The sequence below is a fragment of the Platichthys flesus genome, chromosome 4, assembly GCF_949316205.1.
Source record: "Platichthys flesus chromosome 4, fPlaFle2.1, whole genome shotgun sequence".
Lineage (NCBI taxonomy): Eukaryota > Metazoa > Chordata > Actinopteri > Pleuronectiformes > Pleuronectidae > Platichthys > Platichthys flesus.
Window position 1 is genome coordinate 28,209,216 of NC_084948.1, and position 15,396 is coordinate 28,224,611.

Sequence of the window (15,396 nt, forward strand, 5' to 3'; positions counted from 1 at the left end):
GGATTAATACTTTTAGCACTACACTACACTGTTTTTTCTGTAGTATTAATGGGAGCTGCAGTAGTAGTAGTAGTAGTAGTAGTAGTAGTACTGTAGTCGTTGTACTGCATTACCTACCATGAGAAACGAGTACCCTGTCCACAGACTGGTCCACTGGGGGGGGCAGTCTGGCCGCTCAGAGGTCTGGCTGTGCAGGGCGACAGGTGAGGAGGGGGCCTCACACACCACACAGCGGCTGATGTGCTCCTCGATGGAGGGCCCGCTCACAGGGAGGCTGGGCAGGGCCGCCCTCGTGGACAGCCAATAGGATTTGTCATTGCGACTTGCGTACGAGCAGGCTCTCATGTTACAGGTGGAGAACGGCATCGTGGAAAATACCTGCATACATGACCCCGCCTGACCTGAAATATCATTAGTGCAAGAGTTAACGAAGGAGGGATCTCATTGAAATGATCTTCTCTACAGATCTCTAATGTTCTCCTGAAGGAACGTGTTGTGTGGATGAATGGGAGCTCACTGAAGGACCTGCAGGGCTGTCATGGGGATTTATTCAGCACTTTTCTTGATGATCACTCAAAAGGTTTTACAGTTCAGTTTATTTGGGGTTCAGTATCTTGGCCTGCGGTTCGAGCTTGGTTAGAGGACGACCGCTTTACCCCCGATCGTGAGATGGAGGTGATGCTGGCAGTGACAATGAATTCTACATTTTTTGTTTAACAGCATGTAACCCTTAGAATGTGTGTGTTGATGTGTTTATAAATACACAGTATATACCCAGGTCCTGAGTGTGAGCCTTCTCCTGACCCTCCAGGTACAGCAGACTGTATCCGCTCCAGAGGACCCTCATGTTTAATGGACAGGTGGGAATTTGATCTGATTGGCTGTGCCTCACCAACAGGAAACCTGAGTTCAAGTTTCTGGATGGGCCACGAAGACCGCGGGCACCGATTGGACCAGAATCACCTGAGAGACAAAAACCAGAACAGGAGTTATGTTGACAAAACAACTGACAGATGATCCACATCAACTGCACCCAAACTTAATCTGACGGCCATGCTGGTCCGAACTTAACTGACCTGAGAAAAAACAACCAAAACGATGTAACTAGCTTTGACAGAAGTAAGAATGTAATTATGTTCATCACTGAACTTGAGTAAAAAAGTAACGTAATGTAAAATCCAAGGAGAAATGGGCAGGTACACCCAGATAGGCAGAGGTCTCACCTTTGGCTCCAACATCTCCGTTCTCCCCCTGCAGGCCGGCCTCTCCTCGGGTTCCATCTGGACCTGGGGGCCCCACAAAGCCAATTGGTCCCTCAGGGCCAGGATCCCCCGTCATACCTGGAACAAACCAACCATCCTAACAATCAGCAGCTCAACCACTTAAACGGATGTGGGTAGTTTCCCATTATGTGTTTGGTATTTGACTGTTCTCATATTCATATTCACAAATCTGAATTTGTCTCATGAATTTCAACAAGGAGCAACATCCTCTGTTCTAATCAAACTAGAGTCAAACTACCAAAAAGCCCTACTAACATTTCATTGGCTCTCCCTCATAGAAGGGACTTGTTTCAATTCCTCTGCCAGTGAATGACGGACCAGCCGCAGGTGGCTAGCTAGCAGGTTAGCATGACAACTGCAGTTAATGGTGGTGCTGGTTTCTAAGATAAGATATTTGTAATGTTATAGCAGCAAGAAATAAGCAAAATATAAGACATAAAAAATATATTTGGTATCAAAACTAATACATACAGTTTTAACAGAATATATACAGTGTAAATATATATACAGTGAAACAGCTGCATCTAAGTCATTGAATTGCGTACAGAACGAATAGTGCACAGTAAAGAGAGTTCCACAGGGAGACAGCTGTTGGTGAGTAAAGTTTAACTCACAACGATTCTCATTGGTCAGCAATCATTAATGCTAACGTTGGTTGTGTTATGAGCCAAGCAATCAACAAAATATTGTCTGACAACAGACGAGAGTTTGAATGGGACCTCGTCCAATTTCTGTTTCTCACCTTTGAAACCCCTCAGGCCGATTTCTCCAATGAGGCCAATCTCTCCAGGTGTACCAGGGGGGCCAGGGGAACCTGGGGGCCCCGGTGGGGCAGGGAGGTAGTTGCAGAAGGGGGAGACTCCTCCCTTTTCCCCTTTTGGACCCACCAATCCATCAAGACCCTTAGGTCCAGGAGGTGCTCCAGAACCATGACAACCTCTTTGGCCCTGATTACCAGGAAGTCCCATCAGACCTTGTGACCCTTTCACACCTGATCACACACAAACACATACACACATAGATGTGCTAATGAGCGTCCATGATTAGGTGTATGGGGGTACATTCTGAAACAGTTTTCAGTAATTTCTAATAATCTGAATTGTGAACCACAGATTTTAACTTCCAACTGAGCTGAGCTTAAAACAGCAAGGCCCAGCCAGGTAATGACAGCTAACTCCCATTAGCAGTTAGCTCTCTGAATGAGGCTCAGTCAGCAGTGATGTCATGCTTTTCAATATCAAGAACTCTGAGATACATTGAGAGTCTGACCTTTCACTCCCCGGTCTCCAGCGATCCCTGGCAATCCTTTGGATCCTTGATATCCCTTTAGTCCCACTAGTCCCCTGTACCCTGTGTCTCCATTGTCTCCCTCATCCCCAGCTAGGGGAGGATTTGGACCAGGATCCCCCATGTCCCCAGGACAACCTGAAACATCAAAGTCACGTCACATGGTATCCAGTTTGACTCCTCTGTTGAAGTTAATTCAACCTGAGTGTTAAGATCTACCTGGCTCGCCATCTGGTCCAGGACAACCAGGATCTCCACGAGGGCCTGGGACAGGATCTTTACAGCTTGGTCCAGGTTTACCTGGAGATCCATAACTGCCTTGTGGTCCTGCAATGACACATTAAGACCCATTACGGACAAAGAATCCAACTTAAGTTCTGATCCTTATTTGTAAACTATGATGCAATTTAACGCTGGTGGGGGTCATGCTGTTACAGACCTTCGGGTCCTGGGGGGCCTTTGGATCCTGGTAGTCCTGGCTGGGATGGACCAGAGGGACCTGGAAGACCTTGAGGACCCTTATCCCCTGGAAGACCTTTGAGACCTGGAGGACCTGGCAGAGCCAGACCTATAAAGACATGAACATTTATAGGAAACAGTTTCACAGAGGCAGCGTTGTCGCTCTAACCTGATAAAATACAGAATATAAAAAGCGTGTTAGATTGATGTTCTCATACAAGATTCCCAAACAGAATTGGGTTTAATCAAAGTCAATTTGATAAACTCATCTTTGGTCACATGATATCAGGGGGTTCGGTATCTGGGTTGATGGATAATCTTATCAGAAAAGATGTGTAAGACTTGTACCTCTGGTCCCCATGTCCCCCTTCACTCCTTTAAGGCCATCTAGTCCATGAAGTCCCAGCGGTCCAGGAGCCCCTGATGCAACAAAATAATTTGGGAATCGAACTCACAATCTGTCATTTCCATATAACAAAAACCACAAAACCAACAACTGTAGGAAACTAAGGATACTAAAAATCCCTAATATTGTAAGGATTATATCTAGACCTCTTGATGAAAAGGGCCTTGACATCATTTCTGTTATAATTTGTTGCAAGTACAATTGCCTTTAAATAATGGCATGGGTCTGGGTTTGAGTTCTCACCTTGAAGTCCTGGGCAGCCCTGTGGTCCTGGGGGCCCATCACTACCTGCATTGCCCGGAAGACCTGGACCACCTGGATGTCCTCTGGGACCATAAGGACCGATCACACCTGAAATAAACCAGACAGACAGACATAAAGACAGAAGACAGGTTTGTCTCAGTTTAATACCTATACTGCAGCCAGCGACTAAGGGTGATCCAGATACTTTACCTTTAGAAGGTTTTCAAGTTCTCCATTGTTAACACAATTTATGGTAACACATCACACGATTGGCCAGTATTACAGTGTAAAGGTAAATAATGACGAAGTCCTGGTTATGGCTATTTACCTGATTGACCCGGGTCTCCGCGGTGGCCAAGATCTCCTTTACAACCTTTCAAACCTGGAGCCCCGATGAAACCGGGTCCTCCAGGCTCTCCACGAGCTCCAGGAGGTCCTGAAAAACAAAACCTACTGATTCATACAGAAATTAGATGGTTTATAGCAGTGGTTCTCAACGTTTTTTCAGTGACGTACCCCCTTCGAAGAAAAAATTCTGCCGAGTACCCCCTGACCAGCGCAAAGCATTTTTGGTTGAAAGAAAGATGTAATGTGATTTATTAAGCCTTGTAATTAGACACATTCAAATTTAAAACTCCATCAATGTCAATAACATTGCTCATTTGTAGTGGTCTCTCTTGAACTATTTCGACATAAAAAGATATAAAAATAACTAAAGACTTTTATTATTATCTCAATATAAATAAAGATTTGTGCACCTCAATATAATTATCAACTTAAAGTGACCTCTTTTGGGATCATAATAAAGATGCGTTCTCAAACTGAACTCATGAACTTAATTATAGCTAAACACTTATTCCCAAAAAATAAATCATTAACTTAGTTTTAAATAAAAGATTAGCTCAAAACATATTTTTTTTATATTTATCATTTTAAAATATCTTCTTTAAAGATCGAAAAGAATACTGACAGGTAGCTTGTTTCCGCTTGCTTTGGGGAGGCTTTTCGCATCGTGTCTTGAGATGACCTGAATTCAGAAAGTTTCCTCTTAAAAAACTCAGGTGGCTTAGCAACATGACTTTCATGTTTTGTCTGGAGGTACCGGTGAAGATGTGGTGGCTAAATGCCACTGCTGGCTAATCTCTCCCCACAGAAAAAACCCAATCTATGTTATTGTTAATATTGTTGAAGTCTCTTTCTGTTATTTTATTGTGAAATATTTGCTCGCTTTAAGGTCATACAATTTCATTTCCCTTTTTGTACTACATGCTTTTATTTTGAAAGGGTACCGGTAGAGACGCGGACTTCTTGTTATGAATCATTAACTTCACAACGGAAAACTTTTACGTTGTAGCGCCCCTCCGAAGAGGCACTAGCTCTCACGGTGTTGTTAAGGGAAGGCTCTCTGCTCTGGTTTCGCCTTCTTTGGCGCTTGTCCCTCCGTGTTTCAGCAGCATTGCTGCTGCACTTCAACTCGAGTCCATTGTTGAAGTTTTCAAGGCAGGTGATGACAGGTGATGACAGGTGGCGTGTGCCAGGTTGGGTCAAACCATCGGTATGGGGGAGACTCTGTTTTTTTAGGATAATTAAATTGAAAAGCCTACTGAATATAAAATTTAGTTCATGAACTTACACTTATTTTTTATTACATATTTGTTAAATAACAATTTTTCAAGGATTTTTGAATGGATGCTAATTTTAAATATATTAAAAAAAAATCTCAAGTACCCCCTGGAGTACCTTCAAGTACCCCCAGGGGTACGCGTACCCCCATTTGAGAATCACTGGTTTATAGTGTACAACAATAACATGTATTCATCACCATTACAAAAATGTCTACAAATAATTATTTACAACATATTATCTCTTCTCTCACTGCTACAGAACCAGAACCGCATCATTACCAGACGGCCCTAAGTCTCCAGGAAGTCCCCTCTCTCCTGGTGTACCAGGACAACCAACAGAGGCTCCTTTGTCACCTTAGACACAAAAACAATGTTAACTCAACAACCTACACTGGAAAGAACCAACAACAGTAGTTTGCTGGGTCACAATGTACCTTTCTGTCCGGTACATCCTTCATGACCGGTTTCTCCAGATTTCCCCGGACATCCCAGGTCACCCTGCAAATAAAAAACAAAACATATATCAATTTCTGAACATTAAACACTTTCAAATAAAGTTCTAGTACTTCAGCCATACCCTAAATTTACAACAACTATGTTCAGTGACCAAAACCTTTGACGGTCAAACATGTACAAGTACAAGGAGCAGCCATACTTCCTGCTTGACTCTGTCTCCATACACTCATTCTGACTCATCAAGTCCTTTTTCTTCTTACTGGATCTCCTGTCTCTCCTGGGAAGCCGATGAGTCCGGGAGGTCCTTGACGTCCAGGTGGTCCTGGTAATCCTGGCGGACTGTTGCGACCTGGTGTTCCTGGGGTTCCTTTGATACCTGGAGGTCCATTTATTCCTGGATACCCTGGATTACCTGGAGGTCCTTGGACACCTTTAAAACCTGTAGAGAAGATGTGTTAAAGGATTCAGATTGGAGGATCAGTAACATGACACTGGTAAGTACTGTCTCCAGGAAATGGTCGACTCAGGTTTTTATATTTACTGAACAAACTGCCAGAGATCAGACTGGAAGAATTACAACCTCGATTCATGTTGAAACCAGTGCTGTGTGACAAAGGTTAGCTTTAACCAGTGATGACTGATGATGTACTCGACTGACTCTGACCTCGTGGTCCTGGAAAGCCACTGATGCCAGAGGTCCCTGGTTTTCCTCGCTCTGCTTTAATGAGGATGTACTTGGTTTCCCCTGGAGACCCTGGGGCCCCTTTACAGCCTGCAGGCGACACACGGGAGAGTTTCAATACAGACCGAAATGATTTTAGCTGGAAATTAACATCTGTTTCAGCAGTGGAACCAGGACATACATAGTTAATTGTGGTAGCACTGTTTGATAATGCAGTACATTAGTACAGTAGCATCACTCGTTGTTTACCTTTCTCTCCTTTTGTCCCTTCACATCCCTGAGCTCCATCTCGTCCATTGAACCCTCTTTCCCCAGTCGTCCCTGGAGCTCCAGGGGCCCCGGTCTGTCCTGGAGTCCCTGGTCCTCCGTGCCTTCCTTTGAGGCCAAGCAGACCTGAAACATACAGAGAATATTTCACTGACAATACATCACGAGAAAACACTAAAAGACAGGTGTGTGGGTGGAAAAGGTGCGCTCACCTTTCTGGCCGTTGGGTCCTGGCAGTCCAGATTCTCCAAAGGGGCCAGCGGGGCCTTGCAGCCCTGGGAATCCTGGGAAACCTGGAGAGCCCGGATTACCAACAGGACCTTGAGGGCCAAAATCTGGAGGACCCACCTCCCCAATGTCCCCCTTCTCCCCCTGAAAACCTGACATTAAACAGGATGATTAAAAGAAGCAGCTCCTGTTTTATAATTTTTTACCTTTTCTATCTGTTACTATAAGAAGTAAGATGAGATAAATCAGTAATGATTTACCTGGTGGTCCAATGGGTCCATGAGGGCCAAAGGGCCCCCGGGGACCAGGTTTTCCGATCTCGCAGAAGTTAGCTTTGGGGCCTGGGGGACCGGTTATCCCTGGGGCTCCATCCTGGCCTTTCTGGCCCTTTGCTCCAGGGACCCCAGCCATACCCAGAGCTCCTGAACAAACATAAACAATTACAGAGTGAATCAGAGTCAATGCTGCATCCTTTGAGAATTAAATCTGGTCTCCAGCACTCCAAACAAACGTCATCCCTTCCTGTACTGTGATTGGCTGTAGGAGTTACAGATACTTAGCCTGTTAGAAGTCTACTCTCGAAAATATGTCTTTTAGTAAACAATTGCATGTAGTACCAACATAAACACATCTCTCTGTCTTCAATTTATTATCTAACCCCTAAAATCAGTCACATTTCGATCGTATAGATGGCAAACAGGTGGAGTATGGAAGATTTGACCTTGTAGTCCGTCATTGCCTGGGGAGCCAGGGACTCCCTTAGGTCCCTGAGAGCCTAGTGGTCCTGGGAAGCCTCTTGGTCCTGAAGGCCCAACCTCACCGTCCCCTGCTGGGCCCCTGAGTCCAGGAAAGCCTTGGAACCCTGGAGAGCCTGTAATACAAAGTTACAAATACTGCAAGACTTAATATTACTCTAATACCTCAGTTCCCAAACTAGGGTACATGTACCCCCAAGGGTACGCAAAGTCGTTCAGGGGGTACATGGGGAGAACATTTTATTTGCGTTTTCAAAGTGAAAAAGCCCATTACATTTTCAAACTGAGCTATAAATAATCATGCATTATTAAATAGTCTAAATAGCCAAGTCGCATTGCCGAAAATACTCATGTATACCCATATTCAGCAAAATAATAACACTGCGAAGCTATACGTCTCCATGAGCGCCTGAGGAGTCCACTGCTCTCTTCAAGTAGGAGGTCTAGCTCCAAAGCCCCTTCGGACCCAGACAGAGCCGGCTCTGGGTGAGGGGTGACAACAACCGGACTGAGAGGTCGAGAACCGTAACATCCAGCTAGCTGCACTCTCATCGGGGCTTAAGAGAACAGTAGCGCATATTTTCACGTGTAACCAGTGAACGGTTCCCGTTTAACTGCCACAAGAGTTGTTCACCTTGTAATAAAGATCTATATTTTCACAGCATTTTAACAGAGCCTATAAATAGTGCATTTTAATATAAAATATTAACGATTAATCAAAAATCGATCGTTAATTCTCCTGTCAATCGATTAGGAACAGACAATCATGATTAACAACTGATTGATAACTGACAATCGATAAACTCAGTTTGATCTAAACTTCCATCAGAGTCCTGAAATTCCTGTAAATTTCAAAGTTTCAAGTGTTATGTGCTGTATACGTGCGTCGGGGGGGGGGGGGGTTACGTAGCTGGAGATTGAATGTCTGAAGGGGTACGAGACTGTAAAAAGTTTGGGAACCACTGCTCTAATACATTCAGAAACCCTTTCATTCCTGAGTCAGTGGTTCGGAAAATTGCCAAATTCATTTCATTTCCATTTGGAGTCAGATATAAACCAGATGATGAGATTACTTTACCCGGATCTCCACCATAACTGAACCCCTCAGGTCCTTCTTCTCCGGTATCTCCAACAAAACCTGGAGGTCCTGTTAGAGCAGGAGAGAATAAACAAGTTGAGGACAGATTGAAAGAAAATTAACTTAAATGAATTAGTAATGATTTGCCATCAGTCATTTTGTGTTTTGAAGTCCAATGGAGGGATGGACATATTTCTTCAAAAGGAAATTTGATGTGACAGGCAAAATCTCTACTCAGCTATCTTGAAAACTCTAAAATAACCAAAAGACCCATAATGACCGCCCTGAATGATGTTGAAAATGCAGGTAAAACCCAACATAGGGTATTATTGATCATCAAGTCAGGTTTGTATGCAAACATACTGTTAAAGACAATGTAACAGAGTCCAACAGGTGTGACAGGTGTGCTCCGATACCTTGTCTTCCAGGTAGTCCAGGAAGTCCAGTTTGTCCTTTGTCTCCTTTAATTCCATCAGGTCCTGTGATACCACGAAAGCCTGTAGGTCCTGGAAATCCTGGATAACCTGGAAAGACAAACAGTCGAGCAGGCAGGTGAACAGGAAGTCCGACACACAGATGAGCAGAAAGCTGAAAAGACAGACAGATGACATAGCTATTGAATACCTGCGTTTCCAGTGTCTCCCTTCTCTCCAGGGGGTCCTGGGTTTCTGGGTACACAGGGTAGCGTCTCCCCTGCAGGGTGGGTCAAACATTACATGGAAGGGTTTTAATGAACACAGTGTCAGAGTTGGTTATCAAAAATTTTCCTGAAATATTCAAAGGTGAGTTCAGATTTATTCTTACCAGTAGCCCCCTTTGACCCTGGTGGACCCTGGATTCCTGGAGGTCCAGGGTCCCCCAGGCCCCCCCGCTGTCCTATAGCACCGACTACACCTACTCCAGGGGAACCTGAGGGTCCTGATAATCCCTTTGGCCCTGGAAATCCTGGGAAGCCTCTTTCTCCAGGAGAGTTAGAGAAACTTGCACCCTGAAATGAAGCAGATTTAGAGAAAATTGTAGTAGAAAATGAATTTAGCATGTGCGAAACCTATGTTGTAGTTGAAATATAAGTTGTATGACCTATATTTACATATGTAAATCAGGTGTCTGATTTCAGATTCCTGTCTCAACCTGCGCCTACAGAACCAATCTGAGCTGGCTCAGACAAACAGCCTTAGTCCTCCTGTATAAGATCCTTGTATTTGACTGTTCTGCACCTTCACTCAGATCCCTGTGACTCTCTGTGTTGATCTTTTCTGCAGAAAGTCTTTTAAAATACACATAAACAAATATGGTGTTGCAGCCTACTGTATTTCCAGATTTTCATCACAAGTTGAAGAGTGAGAACCGAAGGACCAAGATCATCATTTAGAACTGACTGGAAAAGGTTTTATTCAACACTGTTTTGTTCTGCTTCCACATGGATGTTTCTGTTTGTCCATCTGGAGCGAGTGAGTGGAGCATCTGACTGACCTGGGGGCCAGGGTGTCCTGGGGCCCCGGGGAGCCCATCAAGTCCTCTTCTCCCTGAGAATCCTTGCCTTCCTTCAGGGCCCAGCTTGCCCCTGTTTCCCTTTTCCCCTGGAAATAAAAGTCCAATGAATTCCTGAAACATATTATAGGTGTTGTACTGTTGGAAGTTCACAGTTACCCAGAGGTTTGAACTCACCAATAATATCCACCACAATGAAATCTCCCTTCTGCCCTTTGAACCCTTTGACACCTGGAAATCCACCCAGACCCTGCAAACAAAACAATCACATTAAGAACAAACAAACAATTCAAAGCACATCAACCTGTTGTTTGCTAACTCACCCGTTGTCCACTCTCTCCAATGTCTCCAGCTTCACCTTGCTCTCCCCTCTGCCCTGGGGCTCCCTGGACTCCTGGGAACCCAGCATACCCCATATCACCCACAGAGCCAGGAGGGCCCCTCAGTATAACAGGAGGGCCACAGGAACAGTCCCCATCAGTGCCTGAAACCCATTGGGACAGAAGTTGAAGCTTGAGTGTGGAGTTCCTCAGGGAACTATTTTGGAGCCTCTGCTCTTTCAATCTAATTTTGAAAAAAAGAAGGAAAATCTGATTTTTTTAATAAATAAATTAAGGTCTCTGTGTACCACCGTTTTTTTACAGTAAGCTAAACAATGTATGCTCTTTATAAACTCGAAAAAAATGCCAATTATGTGTTGCTTGAAACTCGACATTAAAGGATTCTGTGCTTTGTTAAAAAACTGATTTTAACGTTTTTTACAAGACCTGAGAAAGACCCTTAAACACAACAAGGACGATTTGCTGAGAGTGACCTTTAAGGCCTGGGAAGCCCTGACACCCTGGATGTCCCTGTTGACCCGGCTCTCCAGATTCTCCTGTAGCCCCGGGAAGACAGTAACGACCTGACGAGACAAACAAACAGTAAATAGAATGACAGTATTGACCGACTAGTGTTGGAAATATTTATTAAACTTACAACAAACATGAACATGAGTTTGTTTGGTACCTGGATTCCCTGGCTCTCCCCTCGGTCCTTTGAGTCCAGGCCGTCCTGGTTTTCCAGGTTCTCCTGGTATGGGTCCATCTGTAAAGACTTGACCAGGATCTCCTCTGTCTCCCTTGGATCCTGGAACTCCGCTCTGACCCACAGCACCTGTCGTACCTGAAAAGGAACCATCAGGAACCATCAGACACTTATTGTAACATAAAACAATAAAACAAGAAACTTTTGTGCATTAAGACATTAACCACATTCATTATATTTATAACATTGATAACATCTATAATGTTACTGACCAGGTATTAATCTGCCAGGGGCTCCTGGGGGTCCATGCATTCCCATCAGCCCCATGTCTCCTGGAGGGCCACTCGGTCCAGAGGGCCCGGGGTCCCCATCCTCACCTAAAAGAAGGAGGCAGACACATCGTCAGCATCACGATGACATCGTTATGTGTTGTTGCCAGTGATGTGCAGATTCAGCGGATAGATCAGAACCTGTGTGAGGGATGTCGGCCTCCTGAGGGAGCCCTTTAGGTCCTGGATCTCCCATCATGCCCTGGGAAAAGACAGGCTTGATACAGACTGCAAAAGCTCTCTGATTGGTCAGAGCAGAAATGTTTCAGATACACACTGACTGACCTTAAGACCTTCTCGTCCAATCAGACCTGGGAGACCTGGACTTCCTATGATCCCCTGAAAACACAGACAAACATCTGTAAAAAAGACCCTGCGTTCTGATTGGCTGAGAGGTTGATTCTCTTACAAGGTTACTTAAACTCAGCACATTAAATAAACCAAAGACTCACAGTGTAAAAATAACTAACCATTGTGAGGATTAAAACACTGTGAAATTAACTGGACTGTATAAATAATATAACCAATATAAAATTAAAATCAAAGTAAAAGTAACAGTACAATAAAAAGCTAACGGTAGTAAAAGTTACTGACCCAATTAAAAAGTACAGCCTGATAAAACTGCTTCCCTCATTATTATTATATATATAAATTTGGTAAGTTTTTGTGTTGTGTCCACTGACCTTGAATCCTTTTTCTCCGACGAGACCAGGGCTGCCAGAAAATCCCTGAAACACATAAACACATCATGTGATTTGGACGCTGATGTTGATTATTAATCTGAATATTAATGAGTTGATCCGATTCCCTGTGTCTCTGTAACAGAATTAATAAATTCTCTTATCCGACTCATCTTTACTTTATTAATACAACCCAACAAAACAAATGTCATTAATGCATTTCTTCCCTATGAGGCTGCAGTCGGTGTAAGATGAGATCAATACTCATCAATGAGGTAATGATTGATAATGATTTACTCACCCTTAACCCAGGGAATCCCAGAATCCCCTTCTCTCCTTTGATTCCTGGAGGTGCATCCAGACCCTGAGACCCCACGCACACAAACAAGGAAACACACACACACAATAATCAATAACAATATCTGATCATAACCTACTGTAATCTAATGACCAAACATTGAATAATGCCCACATACCCACAATGTTTATGATAGACCTGTTAAAGCTGTTGGAAAGCTGTAGAACATGTCAGAACCTCATAAAACCCAGAAGCAGACATGAGAACCTGATAGAACCTGATCAACCCTTTAAAACTGCTGGAATGCAGTTCTAGATTAGAACCCAGGAGTCCTTCAGCCTTGTTCTACAGGTTTGATCCGTTTTTTAACCTACCGGAAGTCCATCGGGTCCACGGAATCCTTTATACCCCTTAGGACCCTGAGAAAGAAACAGAGCCACACGTTAGAGCCCAACAGTAGACCCCACATAAGAACCAACGGAACCAGATACAGCTGGGCCAAAGATCAGACTACCGTAGAACTACTAAAGGACAAAGATATACAATGATCTCAGCTGTAGCAGAACAGGCAGCTTCAGGACAGTGACAGTAGACCCACAGTAGAACAGCTGTAATCTGATTGGCTGTGAACGACTAAAGTCCCGCCCACCTGTTCTCCTTTGATGTACAGGTCTTCCGGAGGGTCGACGTACTCGAACGGCCCCGGAGGCCCCTGGGGCCCCTGCTCCCCCTGTGGAGAACAAAGCACTTCACTGAACAAGAACAAAAGATAAATCAGCTTCACACTGTCCTGACTGCTGCTCCAGTGGCCCCGCCCCCTCCTCGATGTCACTACCAGGGGAGGGTCTGTTGTGTTGTGAGGTCATGGAGGGGCGTGGTTTACCTCGTCTCCTTTCAGTCCGGTTAGACTTCGACCTCTTTCACCCTGAAACACATCGGACTGGTCATCAACAAGAACCAATCACTGTTAACACTGATCAATAATCAATATGCTGTCACAGTTTACATCCACGGTGCATTAACAGAGACGTCAATTCATTTTTTACAGTGTTCTCATATTGTTCATTTTAGAAATTCTAAATTCTAATTTAAATAGAATCTTAGATATTAAAACAAATAAGTGCAAATGGTGTCAGTTTAATTTGAAGGTTATTCAATAAGACAGTGTTAATTTCGTTGACGAAGACTATGACGAAAAAAATATTCATTAACAAACTTTTTTCCATGACGAAGACGTAACGAAAACAAATCTTTGAAAATAAAAACTATGACTAAATCTATTTTAATTTTCGCTGACGAGACGAGACGAAAATGTTGGTGGTTGACTAAGTCACAATCATTTTTAAAACATCATCGTATCAGGCCGTCATGAAGTATCAGGAGCGGGCGAGTCTGAGTGTCTGTGTGTGTTTGTGTGTGTGTGTGTGTGTGTGTGTGTGTGTGTGTGTGTGTGTGTCTGTGTGTGTCTGTGTCTGTGCGCTCCCAGATAGCGCACCGGTCCGTAGCCCCGCCCCGCCCACTCGCTCAGAGAGACTCAGTTAGAGCAGAGCTCGTTCTCGTGAAGAAGCCGCTCAGTGACTGACTGCTTCTTATCAGTGGAAACCGTGAAAACACAGTTTCTCTGGTCTCAGCTGATCAGAGATCAGCCCCTCAGCTTCTTGATCAGAGCAGAAGCTGCAGTTGGTTTCTACCGAGCTGCAGTTTCTGTGTTCGTCTGACCTGCTCTCACTTTTTGTTTTCACATTTAAAACTAAATATATATTTTTAAGCTACTAGGCTGCAGCTATATGCTTTTATAGAAAAGGAGTTTAATGTGGCTATTAAATGTGACTAAAACTAGACTAAAACTAAGAAGGATAAAAATGAATAAATGTGACTAAAACTAATTTAAATTTTCGTCAAAAGACTAAGACTAAGACTAAATCAAAAATAGCTGCCAAAATTAACACTGCAATAAGAGACAGAAAACTTTATTCAATTTGAACATGAAGTCAACTCAGATTTTTCGTTTCCAGAGCAGCTGTTGTGAGTATATTAAGAAAATAAAATAGGGTAAAATAAAAAGAATACAATCATATTGTAAAAATGATACTTACAGGTGGACCCCTGGATCCAGGCAGTCCCGGGAGACCCTGCACAGACACAGTATATAACAACATTAACTGTCCTACTTCTATTAATAATACATAATAATAAAGGTTAAGTTTTACATCTGAATGGAATTTTTTTTTTATTTTGTTATTTTTATTTTCTGTTGTGCTTCAGTTTTTGTGCCAACTCACGTTGGTCCCGTCCAGTCCTGCTGGACCCAGACCTCCGATTGGTCCAGGGAGTCCCGGCTCACCCTGCGGGGGGGAACCAGGTTTAAACTCTCTGTGATATTTCAGGTTCACGTTTCACATGTTTGTTTGTTTGCTCTCACCTGAATTCCAGGAAGTCCAGAGGTCCCAGGCTCTCCCTGTCACACACACACACACACAAGCGCACACACACACACACACACACACAAACATACAGTAAGAATTTATGAAAAGCATTGAAACATCCAAATATCATCTGTGGTCGCGAGACGCACATAACAACGTCCTCCGTCGTAGTGTTTGTTTTTATCAGAAACTCTCAAACTCTGTGCTGCCCTCTAGTGGATGTATTACTAATCAACCATGCTACCATGGAGGACACATGCTAGAATGTGGACAGTGAGAGTTACATCTTTTAAAAAATAACTATTTCTCTTCACTCCTCAAAGCAGAATAAACAAAACTTAATATTTGTAATGTTATATAATCATGAAACATATATT

The 15,396-nt window shown here is 43.6% G+C and overlaps 1 protein-coding gene across 2 annotated transcripts in view; it reads right to left on the minus strand.

Moving 5' to 3' along the window:
* Positions 1-15,396, minus strand: part of col4a4 (collagen, type IV, alpha 4) — a 28,062-nt gene that overhangs the window by 2,185 nt on the left and 10,481 nt on the right. For both annotated transcript variants that reach the window (XR_009920525.1, XM_062386531.1), the window contains exons 8-45: positions 15,016-15,051; positions 14,876-14,938; positions 14,690-14,725; positions 13,477-13,518; positions 13,243-13,323; positions 12,968-13,012; positions 12,597-12,659; positions 12,299-12,343; positions 11,901-11,954; positions 11,757-11,817; positions 11,559-11,663; positions 11,269-11,424; positions 11,075-11,164; positions 10,584-10,744; positions 10,438-10,510; positions 10,243-10,349; positions 9,574-9,757; positions 9,394-9,462; positions 9,186-9,293; positions 8,770-8,838; positions 7,658-7,807; positions 7,197-7,358; positions 6,921-7,088; positions 6,691-6,834; positions 6,424-6,531; positions 6,020-6,198; positions 5,738-5,801; positions 5,583-5,657; positions 4,007-4,114; positions 3,679-3,786; positions 3,378-3,449; positions 3,010-3,138; positions 2,790-2,897; positions 2,553-2,708; positions 2,026-2,274; positions 1,224-1,340; positions 775-963; positions 118-401 (exon numbers count right to left, since the gene is read on the minus strand). Coding sequence is in view for 1 of the 2 variants with exons in the window: in XM_062386531.1 (XP_062242515.1) it covers positions 118-401; positions 775-963; positions 1,224-1,340; positions 2,026-2,274; positions 2,553-2,708; positions 2,790-2,897; positions 3,010-3,138; positions 3,378-3,449; positions 3,679-3,786; positions 4,007-4,114; positions 5,583-5,657; positions 5,738-5,801; positions 6,020-6,198; positions 6,424-6,531; positions 6,691-6,834; positions 6,921-7,088; positions 7,197-7,358; positions 7,658-7,807; positions 8,770-8,838; positions 9,186-9,293; positions 9,394-9,462; positions 9,574-9,757; positions 10,243-10,349; positions 10,438-10,510; positions 10,584-10,744; positions 11,075-11,164; positions 11,269-11,424; positions 11,559-11,663; positions 11,757-11,817; positions 11,901-11,954; positions 12,299-12,343; positions 12,597-12,659; positions 12,968-13,012; positions 13,243-13,323; positions 13,477-13,518; positions 14,690-14,725; positions 14,876-14,938; positions 15,016-15,051 (4,218 nt within the window). In the remaining variant the exon portion in view is untranslated. The remainder of the gene's footprint in view (positions 1-117; positions 402-774; positions 964-1,223; positions 1,341-2,025; positions 2,275-2,552; positions 2,709-2,789; positions 2,898-3,009; positions 3,139-3,377; positions 3,450-3,678; positions 3,787-4,006; positions 4,115-5,582; positions 5,658-5,737; positions 5,802-6,019; positions 6,199-6,423; positions 6,532-6,690; positions 6,835-6,920; positions 7,089-7,196; positions 7,359-7,657; positions 7,808-8,769; positions 8,839-9,185; positions 9,294-9,393; positions 9,463-9,573; positions 9,758-10,242; positions 10,350-10,437; positions 10,511-10,583; positions 10,745-11,074; positions 11,165-11,268; positions 11,425-11,558; positions 11,664-11,756; positions 11,818-11,900; positions 11,955-12,298; positions 12,344-12,596; positions 12,660-12,967; positions 13,013-13,242; positions 13,324-13,476; positions 13,519-14,689; positions 14,726-14,875; positions 14,939-15,015; positions 15,052-15,396) is intronic.